Consider the following 24,627-nt stretch of genomic DNA (forward strand, 5'->3'; position numbering starts at 1 on the left):
GACTATTTTTTGGGGCTTCAAAATCACTGCAGATGGTGATTGCAGCCATGAAATTAAAAGACACTCACTCCTTGGAGGAAAAGCTCTGACCAACCTAGAGAGCATATCAAAAACAGGTACATTACTTTGCCAGCAACGGTCCGTCTAATCAAAGCTATGGTTTTTCCAGTAGTCATGGATGGGTGTGAGAGTTGGACTATAAGGAAAACTGAGTACTCTTGTTTTTAAAGAATTGATGCTTTTGAACTCTGGTGTTGGAGAAGACTCTTGAGAGTCCCTTGCACTGCAAGGAGATCCAACCAGTCACTCCCAAAGGAAATTAGTCCTGGGTGTTCATTGGAAGGACTAATGTTGAAGCTAAAACTCCAATACTTTGGCCACCTCATGTGAAGAGCTGACTCATTTGAAAAGACCCTGATGCTGGGGAAAATTGAGGGAAGGGGAGAAGGGGACGACAAAGGATGAGATGGTTGGATGGCATTCCCAACTCGATGGAGATGAGTCTGGGTAAACTCTGGGAGCTGGTGATGGACAGGGAGGCCTGGTGTGCTGCGGTTCATGGGGTCACAAAAAGTTGGACACGCCTGAGCGACTGAACTGAATTGATGAGAAGCATTTTGGTTCAAAGACTGTGTATTTCTTCTAGAAAATCCCTCTGCATCACACATTCAAAACTAAATTACTATGACATGTGAAAATGGTATGAGGTATCTTACTTGCTGAAAGTTCACTTCATCTTGAGTAATAAAACTACAGATCTACCACAATTAATCTTAATGGCACAATATTGTGTTTCATTTGCCAATTAACCCAATATAGGTTTGAAGTAATATATATGAAAATGCTTTGTAATTTCAAAACCACTAGGCAGTTGTTAATCGTTGTCATTACTGTATTGAAAAAACTGCCCGTGGCCACTCAGAATAGAGAAAAAGTCTTGTGAGCAAAGAACAGCTTAACCCTTAGGCAAGTACTTTATCATGAAAACATTTTCCAATGACTATGATTCATAGCAGATGGAAATGAACTCCTAAGACAGTGTTTTTCAAACCAGAGATCTTGAGTAGGTTGTAAAACTAGTTTATTGGTTAGAGATCAACATTAAAAGGAAAAAAAAAAAAAAAAGAGAACAGTAGAATAGAATACATAAATAACAGAGATTGTAAATATAGATATGGTTTTGAGAAATATATACATATTTATATACATATATTTATTTATATCTCACAGAAGAAACTATCATTTTATATATAGTATATTGGGGGGCTTCCCAGGTGGCACTAGTGGTAAAGAACCTGCCTGCCAATGCAGGAGACACAAAAGACATATCTATATGAATATATATAGATTGTGTAAATATATATATGTTTACCCAAACACTGGATGGAAATTAAAATATTCTTATTGAAAATCACTGCTTAAAAGAAAGCAAAACAAACCCAATAACAATGAATACAATTGCCTTCAGTTCAGTTCAGTTCAATTCAGTCACTCAGTCATGTCTGACTCCTTGTGACCCCATGAATTGCAGCATGCCAGGCCTCCCTGTCCATCACCAACTCCTGGAGTTTACTCAAACTCATGCCCATCGAGTCGGTGATGCCATCCAGCCATCTCATCCTCTGTCATCCCCTTCTCCTCCTGCCCCCAATCCCTCCCAGCAACAGGGTCTTTTCCAATGAGTCAACTCTTTGCATGAGGTGGCCAAAGTACTGGAGTTTCAGCTTCAGCATCAGTCCTTCCAATGAACACCCAGGACTGATCTCCTTTAGGATGGACTGGTTGGATCTCCTTGCAGCCCAAGGGACTCTCAAAAGTCTTCTCCAACACCATAGTTCAAAAGCATCAAATCTTCGACGCTCAGCTTTCTTCAGAGTCCATCTCTCACATCCATACATGACCACTGGAAAAACCACAGCCTTGACCAGACAGACCTTTGTTGGCAAAGTAATGTCTCTGCTTTTTAATATGCTATCTAGGTTGGTCATAACTTTCCTTCCAAGGAGTAAGCGTCTTTTAATTTCATGGTTGCAATCACCATCTGTAGTGATTTTGGAGCCCCCAAAAATAAAGTCTGACACTGTTTCCACTGTTTCCCCATCTATTTCCCATGAAGTGATGGGACCAGATGCCATGATCTTAGTTTTCTGAATGTTGAGCTTTAAGCCAACTTTTTCAATCTCCTCTTTCACTTTCATCAAAAGGCTCTTTAGTTCCTCTTCACTTTCTGCCATAAGGGTGGTGTCATCTGCATATCTGAGGTTATTGATATTTCTCCTGGCAATCTTGATTCCAGCTTGTGCTTCTTCCAGCCCAGTGTTTCTCATGATGTACTCTGCATATAAGTTAAGTAAGCAGGGTGACAATATACAGTCTTGATGTACTCCTTTTCCTATTTGGAACCAGTCTGTTGTTCCATGTCCAGTTCTAACTGTTGCTTCCTGACCTGCATACAGGTTTCTCAAGGGGCAGGTCAGGTGGTCTGGTATTCCCATCTCTTAAAGAATTTTCCATGGTTTATTGTAATCTACACAGTCAAAGGCTTTGGCATAGTCAATAAAGCAAAAATAGATGTTTTTCTGGAACTCTCTTGCTTTTTTGATGATCCAGCTGATGTTGGCAATTGACCTCTGGTTCCTCTGCCTTTTCTAAAACCAGCTTGAACATCTGGAATTTCCTTAATCTTTGTTTAAAAATTTTTATTCTTAAAGAATTATTTTATTAAATGTAAATTGTGACAGAAAATCTTAAGGTATTTGTATGTCATAAGCCTATTATTTCTGAATCCAGAATAAAGGTTATTGTCTCTATTTTTTATACCTTTTTAAAATTTATTTTTTAATTAAAGAGTAATTGCTTTGTAATATTTTGTTATTTCTGCCGTATATCAACATGCTTCCCTGGTGGCTCAGATGTTAACACACCTGTTTGCAGTGTAGGAGATCCAGGTTCGATCTCCAGGTTTGGAAGATCCCCTGGAAAATGAAATGGCAGCCCACTGCAGTAGTCTTGCCTGGAAAATCCCATGGACGGAGGAGGCTAGTAGGCTATAGTCCATGGGGTCACAAAGAGTTGGACACGACTAAGTGACTTCACTTTCACTTTCATTTTTCATAAATCATTGAGTGATTGACAACCAGATATCCAGTTCAGTTCAACACATTTATTGAGAATTAAGTATATAAAAAATTTACACCAAGCAAATGAAATTGAGATTATGTAATTGTTTGCATTCCAAGTCGCTTCATTTGTGTCCGACTCTTTGTGACCCTAAAGGCTGTAGCCTGCCAAGATCTCTGTCCATGGCATTCTCCAGGCATGAATATTGGAGTGGGTTGCTGTGCCCTCCTCCCAGGGATCTTCCCAGCCCAGGGATCAACCCTGCGTCTTTTATGTCTCCTGCATTTGCAGGCAGTTTCTTTACCACTAGTGACACCTAGGAAGCCCCCCTACATACTATATGTAAAAGGATAATTTAGCTTCTTCTGTGAGATATAAATATTTCCTAAATAGATGATATTTAAAAGGCTGTTACAGATTTTGAAATATCATTTGATTTATTTTTACATGTATTTTCCTGTGTCAGTTATTGCTCTGTAACAAACCACTCAAAACAAGCAGCTTAAACCACAGCCATTTATTTAGTACCAGCTCGGCGGGGCCGTGCTTACCCTTGGCTGTCCTGGGTTGCTCTGGTCTTGATTGGCTCCCTTGTGTGCGTGGTCAGCCCTGAACCTGCTCAGCTCTGGTTCTCAGGGTTGGCTGGCTGTTGACTGGGGTGCTGTGGCTCCTGCCCACCCCAGTTACCTCTCATCCTCAAGAGAGTAGTCTGTTCAGAAGTCAAAGACAGGGCTGTGAGTGAGAGAGCGAAAGAGAAAGAGAAATAGTAGAAAGCATGCTGAGGCTAAACTGGATCTGAAACAGAATTACTTTGACAACATCCTGCTGGCTAAAGCAAGTCACAGTTTAGCCAGTTTTAAGGGGAGAGCAAATAGACTCTATCTCCTGATAAGAGAAATGGCAAAGCAGTCACAGGGCAAAGGACAGATACAGAACATCATTAATTGGAACCATTAGTGCAATCAACCTAACATTATTTTTCTCTTGCTATCCTCTTCTTCGGAGCAAGGTAAACGGATTTTCAGATAGATGTCCGTAAGGACCGTCTTTCCTGCTTCTGTCTGAACTTCTAGTAAAAAGAAGACAAATGTGGAAATTAATGTAATTGATGCACTAATAAGTAGAATATTTACTTAAACTGGTCAGTTTTTCTCTCAGTTTGATCGCAATACATATTATGCTTTAAAAGTCTACTGTTTCTAATGGAAGGACTGTGTTTGTTCTCAGAACACTATAAAGCGTGCCTTACTGAATAAATGCTTTCCTAAAAGACTGTGGGTAAATAGGATTGTAAATCAAACCAGATTTTGTATATTGAGGCTAAAATTTAAAGAGATCCTTTTACATATGTTCTCTTTCCATAGATGTCTCTGGAAGTCCTAGTTTTCACAATGACACATTACAAAGTGACCTTCACCTGTTGAACATAATTTCTATATTTAGCCCAAAACTTGGGCCAGAAGGGCTAATGTGTCATTTAAAACTTGCAGATAAAATGAATATAATCTGCTGAGAATAGTTTCATCAACTAAGTCTAGAAATAACTAGGTACTCGAGCGATTTTTACATAATCATTTGTTTCATTTTGAACAAATTAGAAAGAAAATTAGAGGCAACTAGAAGGGAAATTAGAAAGGGTGGTGCTAAATGCATATTTATATGGCAATAATTTTATAAGGAAAACTTAAGCGAAATATGGCATTTGTATATACCTGTCTTGCCTGCGAATGTTGTATGTAGTATAATAAAATTAGCAAGTTAGTATTATGAAGTAGAGGAAGGTGACTGATTCCAAAGACAGACTGCTTGGATTTGAATTCTATCACATGTTACCTGTGTGTCCCACATGATCTTATACACCTCCCAGTAGAATGGGGATTATACTGGTACCTGATTTATAAGTTATTGTGAAGATTCAATAAGGAACAGTGCAGTGACCATGTGTGGTAAACATTCAATAAATGTTAGTTCTCACTATCAATACTTGTAGTTCATTTTTATGTCAACTCTCATGCATTTTCACTGATTCATTCCGGACTTGCTTGAACTCATGTGTTCTGTCCTGTATCAGGAGTCTGAGAGACAGAAACATAAAACAAAGCTATTCCCCCAAGTAGCTGGAAGCATTAAATGAGTGCCCCCACCCCTAACACAGATGCAAGCTTTGGTGTTGCCACCCATAAAGGGAATGTTAAGCTTGAAGGTCATTGAGAATGTCCATGACTCTTGTTTCTTTTTTAAAAGAAGATTTCACACATACAGTTTTCTGAACCAAGGTGTATGCTCTTAGCTGTTAACTAAAGTATGTTGAATTAACTGGATTTACTGAAGTTTACACTCAGCCTCTCTATTTCTCAGAAATATACATAAAATATATTATTATATATTATATTGTTAAGTATCTTAAATCATTATACAGAAATGTCCCAATATTATATAAGGCATGCTTTTTACATAGAGTATATTAAGCCTTGGACATGTGACTCATTCTTCACTCTTGCAGTGTTTAAGGACTTTAATCTTCATTTAGTGGTTTCTAATTATCCCCTGAAAATGACCCCTCCATACCAAATTTAATATTGACTGAACTCTGCCACAAAGAAAAGGAAGTGATTATAATTCTCTTCATAGATCCTTCAACCCCATAAAATGCATCGGTTGGTTGTGGAACTGGCCTGGATAACAGGTTATGTCAATGCCATAAAATTTTTGCTACTGACTTTGTTACTCTTGGTTTGGTTCCACCCCCTTCCCTGCTGTGGATTTGTTTTGAGAGCGGTGAGCTATGTGGTAGGAAAAATTGTGGAGCATGATTTTCATTTGCTGTTTGAAGAAATGGGTCTCGAGGTCAGCCTTTTCCTGCCAAATGCCCAGTCCCTGGGTCAGTCCCGAAAACGTAGAGCCTACAAAGACCTCCCGTACCCCATGCCTGTGGAGAAATCAAAAGATGCGTTGACTTTGGCGTTTATCTGCTCCTGGTCCGTGAGAACAACATGCAATGTCTGAACAACTTCTTTGTCAAAGAGGTATAGTGAAACAGCTGTTTAGATGGGATTGATTTTTTGGAGGGCTACTTTAAATGTTTTTTCAATAAATACTCCTACAGCCTGATATGCAATGGATTAGGTTTAATTAATTATGAAGAAATATTCATTATAGATTAAAAATAATTTTTGAGGACCCAGTGTTTTGGAATTTCTCTTAGAATTCAAGATTCTGATGCTCACAAATTGAAAATGGGCAGAGATTCTTAAGGCTATAAATAAGTAAATGAATTATGTTTTTTACTTTAATTATGTTATTTTTTGCTTATATAACAAAGAATTTATTGGTAAACTGTGCATTATTTTTAAAAATTTAGGTATAATTTGCATAGAGTTAGATTTACATCTGTAAGTCTATATTTCTATATGTTTTAAAATACTATATGTTAAGGTCTTGTAACTGTCACCACAACCAAGATATTGAACAGTTCTGTCATCCCTCTTCCCAAATTCCTATGGACCCTTTTGCAGTTAGCCCTTTCCCCCCAGGCCCTGGCAATAACCGGTCTGTTTTCCTTCCCCATAATTTTACCTTTTCCAAAATTAGTATAAGTGGAATCATACAGTATGCAGCCTTTTGAATTCGCCTCCTTTCATAAAGCTGAAGGCATTTGAGATTCATCCATAATTGTTGCTTTTGTCAGTAACTCATTCCTTTTATTGCTGAGTAGTATTTCACTGTATGGATACAGCATGGTTGGTTCATTCATTTTCCCATTTGAGGGATGTTTGTTATTGTTTCTAGTTTCTGCTAATAACAAGTATTCTCAATTATGTTTTTACTCATTTTGGAAACAGTGAAATAAGATGGTAAAAGAATCACTAATACTTTTTGTGTAGGGAGTGAGGGTTGCGGTGAGGAAGTGTTGGTCCAAAGGTGTTTTAAGAAGAGTATATGTTGCCAGCTGGTGTAATCAGACCCATCAACAGTTCTCAAACTGTGCCCAACAATCACCACTGCTCCATTGTTGCCTAAGTTCAAAATTTGCTTCTCTTTTTCTGATTTTCACAATGTAGTTAATATGTTGCATTTTCAAAATCTTAAGTTTATCTCTAATGAACTGTGTGAAATACTTTTATATTTCACAGAACATAAAATGATACCAGGTTTGACACTAAATCATTACATTGGTTTTCCTGCAATGGCATCAAGTAATTTGGGGGTATACCACATAATCATGTAACTGCCAGGTGCTCTGTCCCTCAAAAAGAGGATGCCATATGGAAAATATCCTAAATTAGTTTATCAGGATGTTAAAATAGGACTCTGCTGTGTCCTCTGATGGAGAAGGATAAGAGGCTTATGGAAGCTTCCTGATGGGAGAGACTGACTGTGGGGAAGACTCCTTCTTGTTCTGATGGGTGGGGCTGTGCTTCCTCCCTGTTGTTAGACCTGAGGCCAAACCATGGCAGAGGTAATGCAGATAACGGCACCTCCTTCAAAAGGTCTCATGCACCCACTGCCACCCTCAGCGCCCCTACCCTGCAGAGGCCACCGTTGACCCACGCCTCCCCCGGAGACTCCTTGACACTCGCGGCAAGTCTGGCTCAGTCTCTGTGGGGTCACTGCTCCTTTCTCCTGGGTCCTGGTGCACACAAGCTTTTGTATGTGCTTTCCAAGAGTCTGTTTCCCCAGTCCTGGTAAGTTCTGGCAGCTCTCTGGTGAGGTTAATGGTGACCTCCTCCAAGGGGGCTTGTGCCATACCCAGGTCTGATGCACCCAGAGCCTCTGCCCCTATGGCAGGCCCCTGCTGACCCGGACCTCCACAGGAGACACTCAAAGGCTGGTCTGGCTCAGTCTCTGTGGGATCTCCTGTTGCACGCAAGCTTTTGTTTGAGCCCTCTAAGTGTCTCTGGTGGGTATGTGATTTCATTCTAATCGCAATTTCACCCCTCCTGCCATCTTGCTGGGGCTTCTCTTTTTCCCTTGGATGTGGGATATCTTTTTTTTCTGAGATCCAACATTCTCCTCTCAATGGTTGTTCAGCAGTGAGTTGTAATTTTGGAGTTCTCACAGGAGATGAGCACACATCCTTCTACTCCACCATCTGGTAGTCCAGCCTTGTCTAACTCAGTGAAACTATGAGCCATGCCCTGTAGGCCGCCCAAGACCAACGGGTCATGCTAGAGCGTTCTGACAAAGCGTGGTCCACTGGAGAAGGGAATGGCAACCCACTTCAGTATTCTTACCTTGAGAACCCGATGAACAGTATGAAAAGGCAAAAAGATACAACACTGAAAGATGAACTCCGCAGGTTGGTAGGTGCCCAATATGCTACTGGAGAACAGTGGAGAAATAACTCCAGAAAGAATGAAGACATGGAGCCAAAGCGAAAAACAACACCCAGTTTCTGATGTGACTGGTCCCATGCTGTAAAGAACAATATTGTGTAGAAACCTGGAATGTTAGGTCCATGAATCAGGATAAATTGGAAGGGCTCAAACAGAAGGCAAGGGTGAACACTGACATTTTAGGAATCAGTGAACTAAAATGGACTGGAATGGGTGAATTTAACTCAGATAACCATTTTATCTATTACTGTGAGCAAGAATCCCTTAGAAGAAATGGAGTAGGCCTCATAGTCAATAAAGAGTCCAAATGCAGTACTTCGGTGCAATCTCAAAAACGACAGAATGATCTCTGTTCGTTTCCAAGGCAAATCATTCAATATCACAGTAATCCAAGTCAATGCCCCAACCAGTAATGCTGAATAAGCTGAAATTGAATGGTTCTATGAAGACCTACAAGACCTTTTGGAACTAGCACCCAGAAAAGATGTCCTTTTCCTTATAGGGACTGGAATGCAAAAGTGGGAAGTCAAGCGATACCTGGAGTGACAGGTAAATTTGGCCTTGGAGTACAGAATGAAGCAGGGCAAAGGCTAACCAAGTTTGCGAAGAGACCACACTGGTCATAGCAAACACCGTCTTCCAACAACACAAGAGAAGACTCTACACATGGACATCACTAGTTGGTCAATACTGAAATCAGATTGATTATATTCTTTGCAGCCAAAGATGGAGAAGCTCTATACAGTCAGCAAAAACAAGGCCGGGAGCTGGCTGTGGCTCAGATCATGAACTCCTTATTGCCAAATTCAGACTGAAATTGAAGAAAGTAGGGAAAACCACTAGACCATTCAGGTATGACCTAAATCAAATCCCTTATGATTATACAGTGGAAGTGACATATAGATTCAAGGGATTAGATCTGATAGAGTTCCCGAAGAACTACGGATGGAGTTTTGTGACATTGTACAGGAGGCAGTGATCAAGACCATCCCCAAGAAAAATGCAAAAAGGCAAAATGGCTGTCTGAGGAGGGCTTACAAATAACTGTGAAAAGAAGAAGCCGAAAGGCAAAGCAGAAAGGGAAAGATATACCCATTTGAATGCAGAGTTCCAAAGAATAGCAAGAAGAGATAAGAAAGACTTCCTCAGTGATCCATGCAAAGAAATAGAGGAAAACAATAGAATGGGAAAGTCTAGAGATCTCCTCAAGAAAATTAGAGATACCAAGGGAATTTTCATGCAAAGATGGGAACAATAAAGGACAGAAATGGTATCGACCTAACAGAAGCAGAAGATATTAAGAGGTGGCAAGAATACACAGAAGAACTGTTCAAAAAAAGATCTTCATGACCCAGATAATCACAATAGTGTGATCACTCACCTAGAGCCAGACATCCTGTAATGTGAAGTCAAGTGGGCCTTAGAAAGCATCACTACCAACAAAGCTAGTGGAGGTGATGAAATTCCAGTTGAGCTATTTCAAATCCTTAAAAAGATGCTGCGAAAGTGCTGCACTCAATATGCCAGAAAAATCAGAAAACTCAGCAGTGGCCACAGGACTGGAAAAGATCAGTTTTCTTCCCAATCCCAAAGAAAGGCAATGCCAAAGAATGTTCAAACTATTGCACAATTGCACTCATCTCAAATACTAGCAAAGTAGTGCTCAGAATTCTCCATACCAGGCTTCCAAAGTATGTGAACTATGAACTTCTAGATGTTCAACCTGGATTTAGAAAAGGCAGAGGAACCGGAGATCAAATTGCCAACATCTGCTGAATCATTGAAAAAGCAAGAGAGTTCCAGAGAAACATGTACTTCTGCTTTACTGACCACACCAAAGCCTTGACTGTGTGGATCAGAACAAAGTGTGGAAAATTCTTAAAGCGATGGTAATACCAGACCACCTGACGTACCTCTTGAGAAATCTGCAATCTGGTCAAGAAGCAACAGTTAGAACTGGACATGGAACAGACTGGTTCCAAATTGGGAAAGGAGTACGTCAAGGGTGCATATTGTCACCCTGCTTATTTAACTTATATGCAGAGTACATCATGCGAAATGCTGCCTGGATGAAGCACAAGCTGGAATCAAGATTGCCAAGAGAAATATCAATAACCTCAGATATGCAGATGACACCACCCTTATGGCAGAAAGCAAAGAAGAACTAAAAAGCCTCTTGATGAAATTGAGAGAGGAGAATGAACAAGTTGACTTAAAGCTCGACATTCAGAAAACTAAGATCATGGCCTCCGGTCCCATAACTTCATGGCAAATAGATGGGGAGACAGTGGAAACAGTGTCAGACTTTATTTTTGGGGGCTCCAAAATTATTGCAATTGTTGATTGCAGCCATGAAATTAAAAGACGCTTGCTCCTTGGAAGAAAAAAATAGTAAAGTGAAATCGCTCATTGTGCCTGACTCTTTGCGACCTGTGGGCTGTAGTCTACCAGGCTTCTCTGTCCATGGGATTTTCCAGGCAAGAGTACTTGAGTGGGTTGCTGTTTCCTTCTCCAGGGGATCTTCCCAACCCAGTGATTGATCCCAGGTCTCCCTCATTGTGGCGGATGCTTTACCCTCTGAAACATCAGGGAAGTCCTTGGAAGGAAAGCTATGACAAACCTAGACAGTATCAAAAGCTGAGACACTACTTTGCCAACAGAGGTCCGCCTAGTCAAAGCTATAGTTTGCCAGCAGTCATGAATGGATATGAGAGTTGAACCATAAAGAAAGCCGAGCACCAAAGAACTGATGCTTTGAACTGTGGTGTTGGAGAATACTCTTGAGAGTCCCTTGGTTGGCAAGGAGATCCAACCAGTTCACCCTAAAGGAAATCAGTCCTGAATATTCCCTGGAAGGACTGATGCTGAAGCTGAAACTCCAATATTTTGGCCACCTTATGGGAAGAATTTACTCAATGGAAAAGACCCTGATGCTGGGAAAGATTGAACGCAGGAGGTGAAGGGAAAGACATTTCATGCAAAGAGGATGAGATGGTTGGATGGCATCATGGACTCAATGGACATGAGTTTGAGCAAGCTCCCAGAGTTGGTGATGGACAGGGAAGCCTGGTGTGCTGCAGTCCTTGGGGTCTGCAAAGAGTTGGACATGACTGAGTGACTGACTTCTTGTGCCAGGTTTAGCCAAGGTGTAAAAAGAATGGCTGCTACATTGCTTCATGAAGATCACCAGGAACAGCTGAGATGCTTGGAAAGGGTGAGAAAGTAGAGACTAGAGCTTGGAAGATTTGTGTGAGAGCTCTGAATGTTCTCTGATTCCAATCATACATGTCTAGTGTCACGAGACAGGGTTCAGTTGGGCTATTTTCAGAATAACCTGCGGCATCTATGGTCATACCACCCTGAATGCGCCCGATCTCGTCTGATCATGGAAGCTAAGCAGGGTTGGGCCTGGTTAGTACTTGGATGGGAGAATAACCTGTGGCTAACATGGGGTCTCTCTCTATCTTTTCCATGGGGGCTGTCAGGAGGGGCAATTGGAGCCTAGCAGAAAAGAGCTAGGATTAACTATGCTTAGGGATTTCCCTGGTGGCTCAGACAGTAACGAATCTGCCTGCAATGCAGGAGACTGGGTTTGATTCCTTGGTTAGGAAGATCCCCTGGGGGAGGGCATGGCAACCCACTCCAGTGTTCTTGCTGGAGAATCCCCATGGACAGAGGAGCCTGGCGGGCCACAGTCCATATGGCAATAAAAAGTCAGACTCGACTGAGAACTAAGTACAGCACAGTATGTCTATGCTTAATGTCAAGGAGGAAATAGAAAATGAGCTGCTAGATTATACATCGTGCCCATCAACAGAGCTGCAGATAGAAGGGCTCTGGGCAGGGGAGAGAGGTTAGCATGTGATGGTGCTCTGGCCTCATCTTTACCTGAGGAGGTGCATGCATCAGCAGGCGACTGTGGGTGCCAGCTGCTAACAATTCACAGTTGCTCTTATGCTCTGAAGGACCGCCCTGGCTGACAGGAGCCTCCTTGCCCAGAAGTGACTTGTGGTTTATGGCTCCCATCAATCTGGAGGCTGCCCATGGCCACTGACTGAAAAATACAAAAAGTGTAGAAACTCAGCATCTTTGCCTCAAGGCATTAGAGCTGTGCTCCAGGGACCAGGCTGATGATAAACTTCAGCTGAAACAAGCTCTTTACTAAACTCCTTCTTTTGTCTCATCTTACTCTTAGTTGTTTAGAGGTTTCTTTTGAGAGATCTCCCTTGAAAATCATGTGCGCAAGAATCCCTGTCTCGCGCCCTACATCTAGAGCACCTAACCTACAATAGGGATCTCTGAAGAATCCACAAAAGCATGAGAGAGAAAGTGAGAGAGAGAGAGAGAGAGAGAGAGAGAGAGAGAGAGAGATGTGGATTGTGTGTTTTGAACACGTGCGGAGTTTACAGAAGTTAATTTCAGCTTCTGTAGCAGTTAGGGAAGAGCTGTCCGGCCTCCCCCAGCTTGTCACTGCCTCTCAGTTGTCAGGAACCATGATGGAAAGGCAAGGAGGCAGCACGTGACCAAGCTGCTCAGGGAAAGAGAGCATTACGGACCTTTCCTTCCTCCAAGACTCCAGTTTTGTCACTGGCCTTGTACCATGGGAGATGAAGCCTTGCCATGAAATCAACATGACCTTTTTATGATCCAAGGTACTGATTGGGGACCCTTGGAAAGTGTAACCAAAAAATCCATGGAGTCTGCCTAAGTTTCCATCTAGGAGTGAGAGAATAACCAACTCACACTGTTCACTTAAGGATGTAGTGAGGAAAAGTGAATCTTGACCATTTGGTTACTTGTTACCCTGGAATAATTGAAAGGACGAAGTCTACTGAACTGTTGGTCCCTGACAGATGGAGGCAGACCACTCTCTTTCCTTCTTAAGCAGAGGGTATGAGTGTTCTAATTAGTACTAACATTAATTCTCAGTGAGATATATTCTATCAGACACACAAGTCTCTATGCCTTGGTCATCCTGTCAGACCCAGAGACCTCTGACAGGGAATTCTGTGGGTGTGGGGAGAATGCTTGGGATCTACCCAGCACCCTTCAAGTGCACAATGATGCATTATTAATTACAGTCACTGACAGGGCACTCTTGGTTGCTCTCTTCTTGATAGCAGCTGGATCTTTTCCTTCCTTTCTTATCAGAAGAAATACCCAGACACCTGGAGGAAAGAAAGAGTGGGGAATGCATAACCATGAGGTCCTTGTTTTATGAAAACCTTAGTGAAGGAAACAGGAAGAGTTTAGAGTGCAGAACTGAGCAGAAGAGAATCAAATTTAGAATTGCCTTTAGTCATTGGAAAACCCTTGGTGTGACTGATGCTCTTAGATACATAGAAGCCCAGTTTCATTTTGTTAATTTCTTATGTTCCCCTGTATTTCTGGTTCTAATGCAATATAGAAATAGAGTCAGCATTCCAATCATATACATCATACAGTCATAAATTGACTACCTGAGGACCTTGAACAAGTTAATCTCTCTAAGACTTGATTCTATCATCTATTAAATGGGGAAGAATTACCTAATATCTACAGCAACTAAAATTGTGTCTGACACATGCTAAACATTCAATATTATTGTTGTTATTTAGTCACTGAGTTGCGTCTGACTCTTTTGCGACCCTATGGACTGTAGCCCTCCAGGCTCCTTTGTCCATGGGATTTCCCAGGCAAGAATACTGGAGTGGGTTGCCATTTCCTTATCCTGGGGATCTTTCTGACCCAGGGATTGAACATGCATCTCCAGCGGTTCCTGCATTGGCAGGCGAATTCTTTACCACTGAGCCACCAGGGAAGTCCTGTTATTAGCTTAGATTAAACCCTGGAGTAGTTAACTGAGAAATATTAATAATAATTATTTCATTTATAAGGAAATGCTGGACATCATATTGTCAACAAAATATTCAGTTGACCTAATATTTCAAATTGTGACATTAAATATTCTGAGATTGTTTCCTTAAATATGATAGCAGTTGACTCGATAAATACAGAATAAATTTGACTGCCTACACTATGTAACACAAAGTTGAGAATTCAATTCTTGTTTTACATTTATAAATATATAATATGTACATATATATATATATATTCCTTCAGTTCAGTCACTCAGTCATGTCTGACTCTTTGCGACCCCATGGACTGCAGCACGCCAGGCCTCCTTGTCCATTACCAACTCCTGGAGTTTACTCAAACGCATGTCCATTGCGGAGAAGGCAATGGCACCCCACCCCAGTACTCTTGCCTGGAAAATCCTGGGGACGGAGGAGCCTGGTAGGCTGCAGTCCATGGGGTCGCTAGGAGTCAGGCACAACTGAGTAACTTGACTTTCACTTTTCACTTTCGTGCATTGGAGAGGGAAATGGCAACCCACTCCAGTGTTCTTGCCTGGAGAATCCCAGGGACAGAGGAGCCTGGTGGGCTGCCGTCTATGGGGTCGCACAGAGTCGGACACGACTGATCGACTTAGCAGCAGCAGCAGCAGCATGTCCATTGAGTCGGTGGTGCCATCCAACCATCTCATCCTCTGTCGTCCCCTTCTCCTCCCGCCTTCAATCTTTCCCAGCATCAGGGTCTTTTCCAGTGAGTCAGTTCTTCACATCTTGTGGCCAAAGTATTAGAGTTTCAGCTTCAGCATCAGTCCTTCCAATGAATTCAGCACTGACTTCCTTTAGGATGGACTGGTTGGATCTCCTTGCAGTCTAAGGGACTCTCAAGTCTTCTCTAACAACACAGTCCAAAAGCATCAGTTCTTTGGTGCTCAACATTCTTTATGGTCCAACTCTCACATCCATACACGACTACAGGAAAAATCATAGCTTTGACTAGATGGACCTTTGTTGGCAAATTTGTGAATTTGTCTCTGCTTTCTAATATGCTGTCTAGGTTGGTCATAACTTTTCTTCCAAGGAATGAGCATCTTAACTCCATGGCTGCAGTCTCCATTTGCAATGATTTTGGAGCCCCCAAAAATAAAGTCTATCATTATTTCCACTGTTTCCCCATCTATTTGCCATGACGTGATGGGACCAGATGCCATGATCTTAGTTTTCTGAATGTTGAGTTTGAAGACAATTTTTTCACTCTCTTTCACTTTCATCAAGAGGCTTTTTAGTTCTTCTTTGCTTTCTGCCATAAGGGTGGTGTCATCTGCATGTCTGAGGTTATTGATATTTCTCTTGGCAATCTTGATTCCAGCTTGTGCTTCACCCAGCTCAGCATTTCTCATGATGTACTCTGCATAGAAGTTAAATAAGCAGGGTGACAATATACAGCCTTGACATACTCCTTTCCTGATTTGGAACCAGTCTGTTGTTCCATGTCCAGTTTTAGCTGTTACTTCTGACCTGCATACAGATTTCTTAAGATGCAGGTCAGATGGTCTGGTATTCCCATCTCTTGAAGAATTTTCCACAGTTTCTTGTGAGCCACACAGTGAAAGGCTTTGGCGTGGTCAGTAAAGCAGAAGCACGTGTTTCTCTGGAACTCTCTTGCTTTTCCAATGATCCAACGGATGTTGGCAATTTGATCTGGTTCCTCTGCCTTTTCTAAATCCACCTTGAACATCTTGAGGTTCACGGCTTACTATATAGAAGGTTAATATTTATTGGCATCAAAGGATGTTTCATCTTAACAGGAGTCAGATTTGAAGTCTCATGCTAAAGATTTTTGATACTTCCTTCGTATTTCCCTCAGAAAATCTAGCAATTCTGCATCAGTCACCAACATCTATGATTGGGATGCATTATGAGAAATGATTAATAGGGAAGCCTTGAGATGTGGATCCAGATTCTCCAACTCCTTGAGCAGAATCTCCTCATAAGGCCAGGACCTGACCATGTCAAGAATAACTTTTCATTTCTCTAACTTTATACATAATTCTGAATGTTTAAGAGCAAAACATACTTGAGTTTACTCCTACCAGTCATTAGCTGTGTGATTGTGGACAGTGTCAGTTTTCTCATCCATAAAATGGGAATAGCAGTGTCTAGTCTATAGGACAGTTATGAAAATTAAAAGGGTAATACATATAGAACAATTGGTCCTGAATCTGGCATATGGTGGGACTAGGGTAGTTATTTTTGGAATTATCTAATTCAAAACATTTTCATTTTAAAAGGGAATGACTAAATACCATTTGAGATTTGCCAAAGGGTGGGAGAGCTATTTAATATCCAAGTAATGATATCACTGATAATTTCTAAGTTGAGGTCATTTCATAATTTTCAGTACCAGGGATCTTTGAGGGAATGTAGAGCTAGCTCTTTCATAAGTATTTTCATCCTTTCATCTATGCTTTCAAAAATATTTTTGGAGCACCTAGTATTGTTGATAAATCCCAGGTTTACCTCTTAATGTTATCTTGTACTTAAACTTATTTGGTTCTGTACTGCCTGTACTTCAGTAATTTCTAAAACAGAGAATTGTGGAGCATAAATACATGTATCCATTTTCAATTATGTTGCTATGTCCTCACAATATTGTTAACAAAATCATAAACTTTTCACCATAACAGTGACTTAACAGGATGAACATGTGCCAAGACAGAAGTTTTAGTGATTTTTGAACCATTGTTTTATTTTTTTCCACAATCACCATTAGGAAATCATGTGAGTGTCATGGTAAAAATAAGTCACTAAGATTAGAGTGGACAATTCATTTTTTAATCGTAAAAATAGCCATATTGACCTGGATGTTTATGTAGAGTTTAAATAAAATTGTCTAACTTTTAAAGTTCCTTACTTTATTAAATGCTGTGTTAACATGCTGCCAAACCTCTGAATTCTCCTTGGTCAGCCAATGCCAATGCTGAGACTTTGTGTGTTGGCAATTGAACTGTGTGTCAGTTTGCTATTGCCTCAGTAATGCTGTGTAACAAGCTACCCCCAAACTCAGGGCTTAAAACAACTACTTGTTGCTTCTTGCAGTCAAAATGTGGTGGTCCTGCTGATTTGAGCATGTCTTAAAAGCATACATGAAAGTGTCTGCAGTCAGCTGTAGGTTAGCTCTTAACATGGGGTGTCATTGAACTTGGCTAGGCATTCATATGGCCTAGCCTGACACTTTTCTTGGTACCACATCAGTGACAAAATTTACATGTATTTTGAGTCAATGTAGGGTTAAATTGAAAATAATCTTTAGGGTTGTGGCCAGAATGATTGGTGAACAATTTACCAAAAACAACTGTTTCTTCTTAATGAAAATCAAATGCTAATGGGGATTTTTCAAAACGCTGTGCACCAAATTCACATACTCAGAGTGCTGGTGTCTGCTAGCAGATCTCCTCTTAAAGTCATCTTTCTAGCCACATTGCATTTGACTTATTCATTCTTTCTTTTTCCTCCCTTTTACTTGGTGAAATACACACTATACGTCCTTTCTTAAATACCTCTTTTGTTCAAAAATATTTTTTCAGGAATTTGAAAAGTTCAATAGAAGGGAAAAGTGTTAACAGACTTAGACTCCAAAAAAGTTTGACAATGATTATGACATAATGGTGGATATGACATAAATTGGCTTGAAAATCTCCAAGATTGTTGATACTGGCTAATAATTTGGGGGTCTTTGGACACGATTGTCCACATGTATCTTCCCTCATTAAATGAAGATGCATTGAAATATATGTTTAGATCAAGCAATAGATTGATTAATCTGGGGAAAAACAAGAGAATGGAATTTTGCAAAGAAAACCTTGGATTGAGAATTATTAAGATTAAGATTTTAAAATTCTTTTTCCTTGAATTTGCTCTCTGGTGTGTGCTAATCTTGATGTCTATGATTAAAACCCAACGTTGCTCTTCTTCTTTTTGAGAGTGAACACTGGTGGATCTAGATTTTTGTTTCTTTGTCAATAATGTTTGGAATGTCATCTGTTTTTGGATGAAATGCCTCAGTCATTTAAAATTTATAGAACTGCTGTTATATAACTGACTTCAGTCTCATCTTGTACCACTTCTGCTGATAGAGCAAAACAAACCTACGCAAATATGGAAGAAATTATCCACAGCGGACACCAACCCCTGTGCACACAATAGAATGCATTGTTGTGTCTAAACTCAAAATGAGAATACTGAACATTCTTCAGTCAGGACCGTGTGTTACTTGCCATGCCATTGTGTATTGTTTGCTATTTAAAATTTTTTCTTTACAGTAAGTTTCACCGAAGGTGGTAGGAATCATTCCCTTTGAAGCTTCAGTTTGCCTAGAAGAAATGTCAGAAAAAAAAAAAAAAGAGAGAGAGAGAGAGAGAGAGAGATGGAAATAATAACATTCTGGCTAACTCCCATTTCTCCCCTGGGATTTGGTCTAATCTACTCATCATTTTTTGTTGATTGTATAACATTAACATTTAAGGCATTCAATAGCAGGTTATATGATTGAAATTTCTGGCCATCTGTTGCATATATCTTGAACTTTCACAAAGATTTTGTTACAGCCCTCCCCCAGTATAATCACAAAATCACATTGTTTTATTGCCACCCTTGAGAGAATTAACCATATTCTAAAATTAATTAAAACTTGAAAATTAGGTAAAATTATTTTAAAGAAAACAATGTATATTACCTTAAAGTATGGTTAGTCCTTGTTTCTACATTGTTATTACTTTCTGACTCATTTGATCTACGGTAGAGACATTTCTGCATAAGATTATTTAAGAACTATAGCATATAAAATAGCTGGGGCATAAGAGAGCTTGGCTTATGACTTGTTTGATTAATAGAAAAAGAGGCAGGGCAGAGTGTCTTTTATTGAAAGAAAGTTGTCCTTAAAAGTGTAAACTTAGAGCTTGAAAGCCTTGGAATCAAAGGACAGAAATAAAACCAATATTAATGTAGGTGTATGGGCTTAAGTAGCTCTTCCCTGGTGGCTCAGATGGTGAAGAATCCGCCTGCAATACAGGAGACCTGGGTTTGATCCCTGGGTTAGGAAGATCGTCTGGAGAAGGGAATGGCAATCCACTCCAGTATTCTCGCCTGGAGAATCCCATGGACAGAGGAGCCTGGTGGGCTACAGTTTGTGGGGTCACAACGAGTCTGACACGACTGAGTGGCTAATGCTGCTGCCGCTGCTATGGGCTTACGTATCCTACAACCCAGTTCCATAACAGGGGGGGAATGAGGTGACTCTGGTATAACATCTTATAAAAGAAGAAGTGCAGTTATATAATTAGTCTACATTTATCAAGGAGCCCATTCCACCTACCTAAGCTCTGAAGATGGAGGAGGTGGATAGGGAAGGACTTCTAAGGAACGATGACTAAGAACAGTTTGTTATGTGCATTGGTTTCACCCTTTCAAACTTTTTTTTTTTTGGTATCCTGCATAATATCACTCAGTTGCCTGGTGATCTACAGTTTTATTCTTTAAAGTCCTTGATCAAGACAGTCTTTGAAACAAAAAAAATGAGCTCAGTGATTTGAGAAACAGCCAATACTTGCCCTTTAAGATCTGAGTCTCAGGAAGAAAAGCAGGAATCTCTACCTGAGAATGTATTTTACTTGGATAGATTGACTTTTTGTATTGGGGAGGAGAGGAACGAGGCATATGGAGAGCACATTATTGTGTCTTGGGATGTGTGAGCAAGAAAATTGGGCTAATATATTGTTAGCACAGTTAAAAGTAATGCAGGTAATGGCATATGTTTTGTTAGTCAAACAGCATCTTGGGCAGATAGAGGAGAGGAGAAAAAGGAAGATGATAATAAGAGGCTTTATTATAGGAATCAATGGTCCTGGTTCTAAAGGGCAATTGGTACAGCAGAATCATTCCAACCACCATGCTTATAGTTCTATTCAATAGCAGTCTTAATAAGACTTTTCTCTCTCCTGTGCTATTGAGTTGGAAACAACAGTAATTCCTGATGAAGATATGTTTTCCTAATAGTCCTTGAGTACACTCAAATTGGAAAAATCTGAACCACTTTCCAGATTTTTTTCTACTATTTTCTCCAAAGTTAGAGTTTGTTGACAGTGATGAACCATCTAGAAATATGTCCCAATACCATTTCTGTCAGATACCAGGAGTTTTGTTTGCCTCGTATTTTGGGTGGCAACTTTTAGTTTAAGAAATTAAAAATTAAAGTGTCTGATGAATTAAATGTAATTGCTGAAATTGACAGCATTGTAATTCATACATAACCATTTTGCTACCTTCTGCATTTGTACTCCTCTGAATGCCAAACATCTGGTGATGAAGATACAATGCATCTGTGACTTCCCTGTTTTCAAAGGAATTATTCACTCAGTGATAGAATTTTGAAACTCAAAGGAGAACAAATAAGAGTTAAGCAGTGACGATAAACACTTAAAAACAGTTCCTGAAACCAGCTAAAGAGGTAGTAATAAATAGAAAATAAAGATAAGCAAATAGGTAAGAAAAATTGCCTCAATTTCTGCCCTTTAGAAATTACCATCATTAATGTTGGATCAACTAAATTTTAACAAGGGAGGTTGGCAAATAACCAAATTTGTATTTAAAGATATTTGGTGGGTAATGCAATCATTTCATAGTATTTATCTCTCATTTTATGACTTGGCTTTTTATTTCATTAATATTAATGAACAGCTACTTACTTTTAGCTCCAATGGACTTCAAACTGAATGTCTCAGAAATTGAAACTGGCAAGAATGAATTGATTTTTAAACTCATTTCTGATTGTTAATTTGACTCATTTCAAAATGGGGACTATATTTTCCATATATGCCATTTGGCAACAGTAATTTCACAGTGGAAAATAAACTACCAACTTGGTGGTAATGTAGGGGGAGGCCCTGCATCAGTGTAATGCTCCCACTTTGCTGCTTCAAAGCATGAAGACTGAGAATGTTGTTGTTGTTGAGTTGCTAAGTCACGTCCGACTCTTTTCTGAGCCCGTGGACTGTAGCTTGTCAGGCTCCTCTGTGCATGGGATCTCCTTGGCAAGAATACTGAAATGCATTGCCATTTCCCTCTCTAGGGGATCTCCCTGACCCAGGGTTCAAGCCCTCGTCTCCTACATTGTCTGGCGGATTCTTTACCACTGAGACACCTGGGAAGCCCTAAGAGTGTTTATAAGCAGGCAAACTGCCCGGTGGCTGAACCGAGGCAAAGAATTGCCTCCCATGTGCTCCCTTCTATATGAATTTTTCAAACCTCCTTCAAAATATTGGATTTTAGGAATATTAAAATTTTCCATTTATTTCATGAATTTGATTTTCAGTAGATTTCAAAGTTATTAGTTTTCTACATTGATTCATTTAAAACAATAGAATAAGATAATAAATTGTTCCTAAAATGATGTGGTATAAACCCCATGGGGTGAGACAGATCTGGGTTCTGACGTCACCTCTTCTGTATAAGATGTGCTTGGACAGACCTGTTTCCTGATCTGTGACATTCAGATAGCAACAGTTCAAGGGGTAGCAACATAGAAGATGTAAAGATATCTCCATTTATAAACACTGTTGAAAGTGATAGAAAAGGAAATACAGGACAAAAAATCCTATATTAATAGATGTGATGAATGAAGACAGGAGAAACTGATTGAGATTTTTAATATAAAAACTTAGTTTAGATGATAAAGAGCCAGCATTAACAACTTTCCACAATAACCTCAGATACTCAGATGACACCACCCTTATGGCTTAAAGCGAATAACTAAAGAGGCTCTTGATGCAAGTGAAAGAAGAGAGTGAACAAGTTGGCTTAAAACTCAACATTCAGAAAACTAAGATCTTGATATCCAGTCCCATCACTTTAGGGCAAATAGATGGGGACATAATGGAAACAGTGAGAGACTTTATTTTTTGGGCTCCAAAATCGCTACAGATGGTGATTGCAGCCATGAAGTTAAAAGACACTTGCTCCTTGGAAGAAAAGCTATGACCAGTCTAGACAGCGTATTAAAAAACAGAGACATTACTTCACCAACAAAGGTCCATCTAGTCAAACCTATGGTTTTTCCAGTAGTCATGTATGGATGTGAGAGTTGGACTATAAAGAAAGCTGAGCGCCAGAGAATTGATGCTTTTGAACTGTGGTGTTGGAGAAGACTCTTGAGAGTCCCTTGGACTGCAAGGAAATCTACCCAGTCCATCCTAAAGGAGATCAGTCCTGAATATTCACTGGAAGGACTGATGCTGAAGGTGAAACTCCAATACTTTGGCCACCTGATGTGAAGAACTGACTCACTGAAAAATATTGTGATGCTGGGAAAAATTGAAGGTTGGAGGAGAAGGGGATGACAGGGGATGAGATGGTTGGATGGCATCACCAACATGATGGACATGAGTTTGAGTAAGCTCCAGGAGTTGGTGATGGACAGGGAAGCCTGGCGTGCTGCAGTCCATGGGGTCGGAAAGAGTCAGGCATGACTGAGCGACTGAACTGATACTTACTTTCAGTCTTTTTTTAAAACATGGCATTATTTTTGTATTGCACACACATATATTCATGTATTTATATATGTATATGTATGTCAGATAATAAAATATGACAAAAATAAAATTTTAAAAAATCACCTGAAATCCTTACACCCAGAAATAGCCATCATTAACATTATGTTAATGTCATTCCACATATACTTCTAAGCATATATATATATATATATATAAAATACAGCTATAAGGATTAAAAATAGTTGTATAAAAATAGGATCGTTTTGCTCTTTGGTCTCGGCGGCAGAAGCAAGATGACGAAGGGAAAGTCATCGTTTGGAAAGCGTCGGAATAAGACGCACATGCTGTGCTGGCCCTGTGGCTCGAAGGCTTACCACCTTCAGAAGTCGACCTGTGGCAAGTGTGGCTGCCCTGCCAAGCGAAAGAGAAAGTATAATTGGAGTGCTAAAGCTAAAAGACAAAATACCACTGGGACTGGTCGAATGAGGGACCTAAAAATTGTATACCGCAGATTCAGGCATGGATTCTGTGAAGGAACAACAGCTAAACCCAAGCGAGCGACTGTTGCAGCATCCACTTCATCCTAAGGATTTCAACAATTAGTCACGCGATAAATGTTCTGGCTTTAAAAAAAAAAAGATCATTTTGAAGAAACTGTTTTAACATGGAGTCTTAAAATTTCGATCTTGTACTGAATGCCTGTCTGTGAAGCATGAAAACATTACCCCCCAGCGTGTCTCCCCCTTTCCACCTGGCCCCATGTCTCTGTATTTGTTACTTGTGTCATGTGTAAGCAATTAAAAAAATTAAAAACAATTAAAAAAAATCAGATTTTTAAAAAATCACATTGTCCTAGAACTATAATTTCCATGTTTGATTAGTTTTAACCCTATATTTCAATGAAATCAATATTCTCCATCCATCATTCACCATGGCTTTGCATTTCTAAACTGTTTACTGTCCTCTCTAAATTGGCTCTGTTTCATGGTCAAAGTCTATGTAAAGATATTTTTCAGAAGGATTCAGAAGTGGGTGTGTTTCATGAGGGCTTCCATTTTTGCCAGTGACACTCTTTTATGTTAAACTACACCTTGATGCGAAATTCTTGGGTCACATTTGTAGCCATCGTTCCAGCATCTTCTAGCATTAGATGTTGCCTGGCAAAAAGTCTAAAGAGAACCTGATCTTCACCAGCAAAAGGATCCAGTATTTGTTTTTGATGCCCAGATGTTTTAAACATTCTTTTCGTTATTTACCTCTAGCCTGGGATATTTTGCATAGTTGCTTTGCTCTTTTCTTGCTTGAATGGTTCTGTTCAGACATTCTGTTTTTTTTTTCTAATGAAGTATTGGTGACGTCTGACTTCTTCCTTTATCTGAGACCAGAGTGTTTTCCTGTCACAGCCTATGGTTTGAGAGCTGAGAGTTCTGAGTTCTTTCTGTTTTTCTTCAAAAAGAAGGCTGGAGGGAGTACTGATGGGCCTGTACATTCCTTCTTTGAATTCTGGGGTTTCTTTTCCCTTCTGACATTTTGGTAAATGTCCTGTATCAAGGACAAGGGGTGCCTCCCTTTCCTATAGGCAGACATCTTCAGTCTTGAAATAGCTTTCTCAATTCATTCTACAATACTGGATGGATTCCTCCCTTATTTCAGAGAGAATCATTCTCTATCATGTTCCTCACCCAGAGGCATGTCTGTATTTCTCAGACAAGGGAAACTATAAGGAAAATTTATCCAGCCTATTTCTTTCTTGATTTGTGGGTATGGGCATGAATTCTCAGTCAGTTTGGACTC

At 40.0% G+C, this 24,627-nt stretch overlaps 2 protein-coding genes across 3 annotated transcripts in view; both read left to right on the forward strand.

Annotated features, from left to right (window-relative positions):
- The window catches only part of PLCB1 (phospholipase C beta 1), an 827,705-nt gene that overhangs the window by 133,528 nt on the left and 669,550 nt on the right, over window positions 1-24,627 (forward strand). The window lies entirely within an intron of this gene.
- LOC133044210 (large ribosomal subunit protein eL37-like) lies at window positions 23,103-23,420 on the forward strand. Its single transcript, XM_061125637.1, has one exon. The coding sequence runs from the start codon at window positions 23,127-23,129 to the stop codon at window positions 23,418-23,420; it is 294 nt and encodes a 97-aa protein (XP_060981620.1). The 5' UTR covers window positions 23,103-23,126.

Source organism: Dama dama, chromosome 23 (genome assembly GCF_033118175.1).
Source record: "Dama dama isolate Ldn47 chromosome 23, ASM3311817v1, whole genome shotgun sequence".
Taxonomy (NCBI): Eukaryota; Metazoa; Chordata; class Mammalia; order Artiodactyla; family Cervidae; genus Dama; species Dama dama.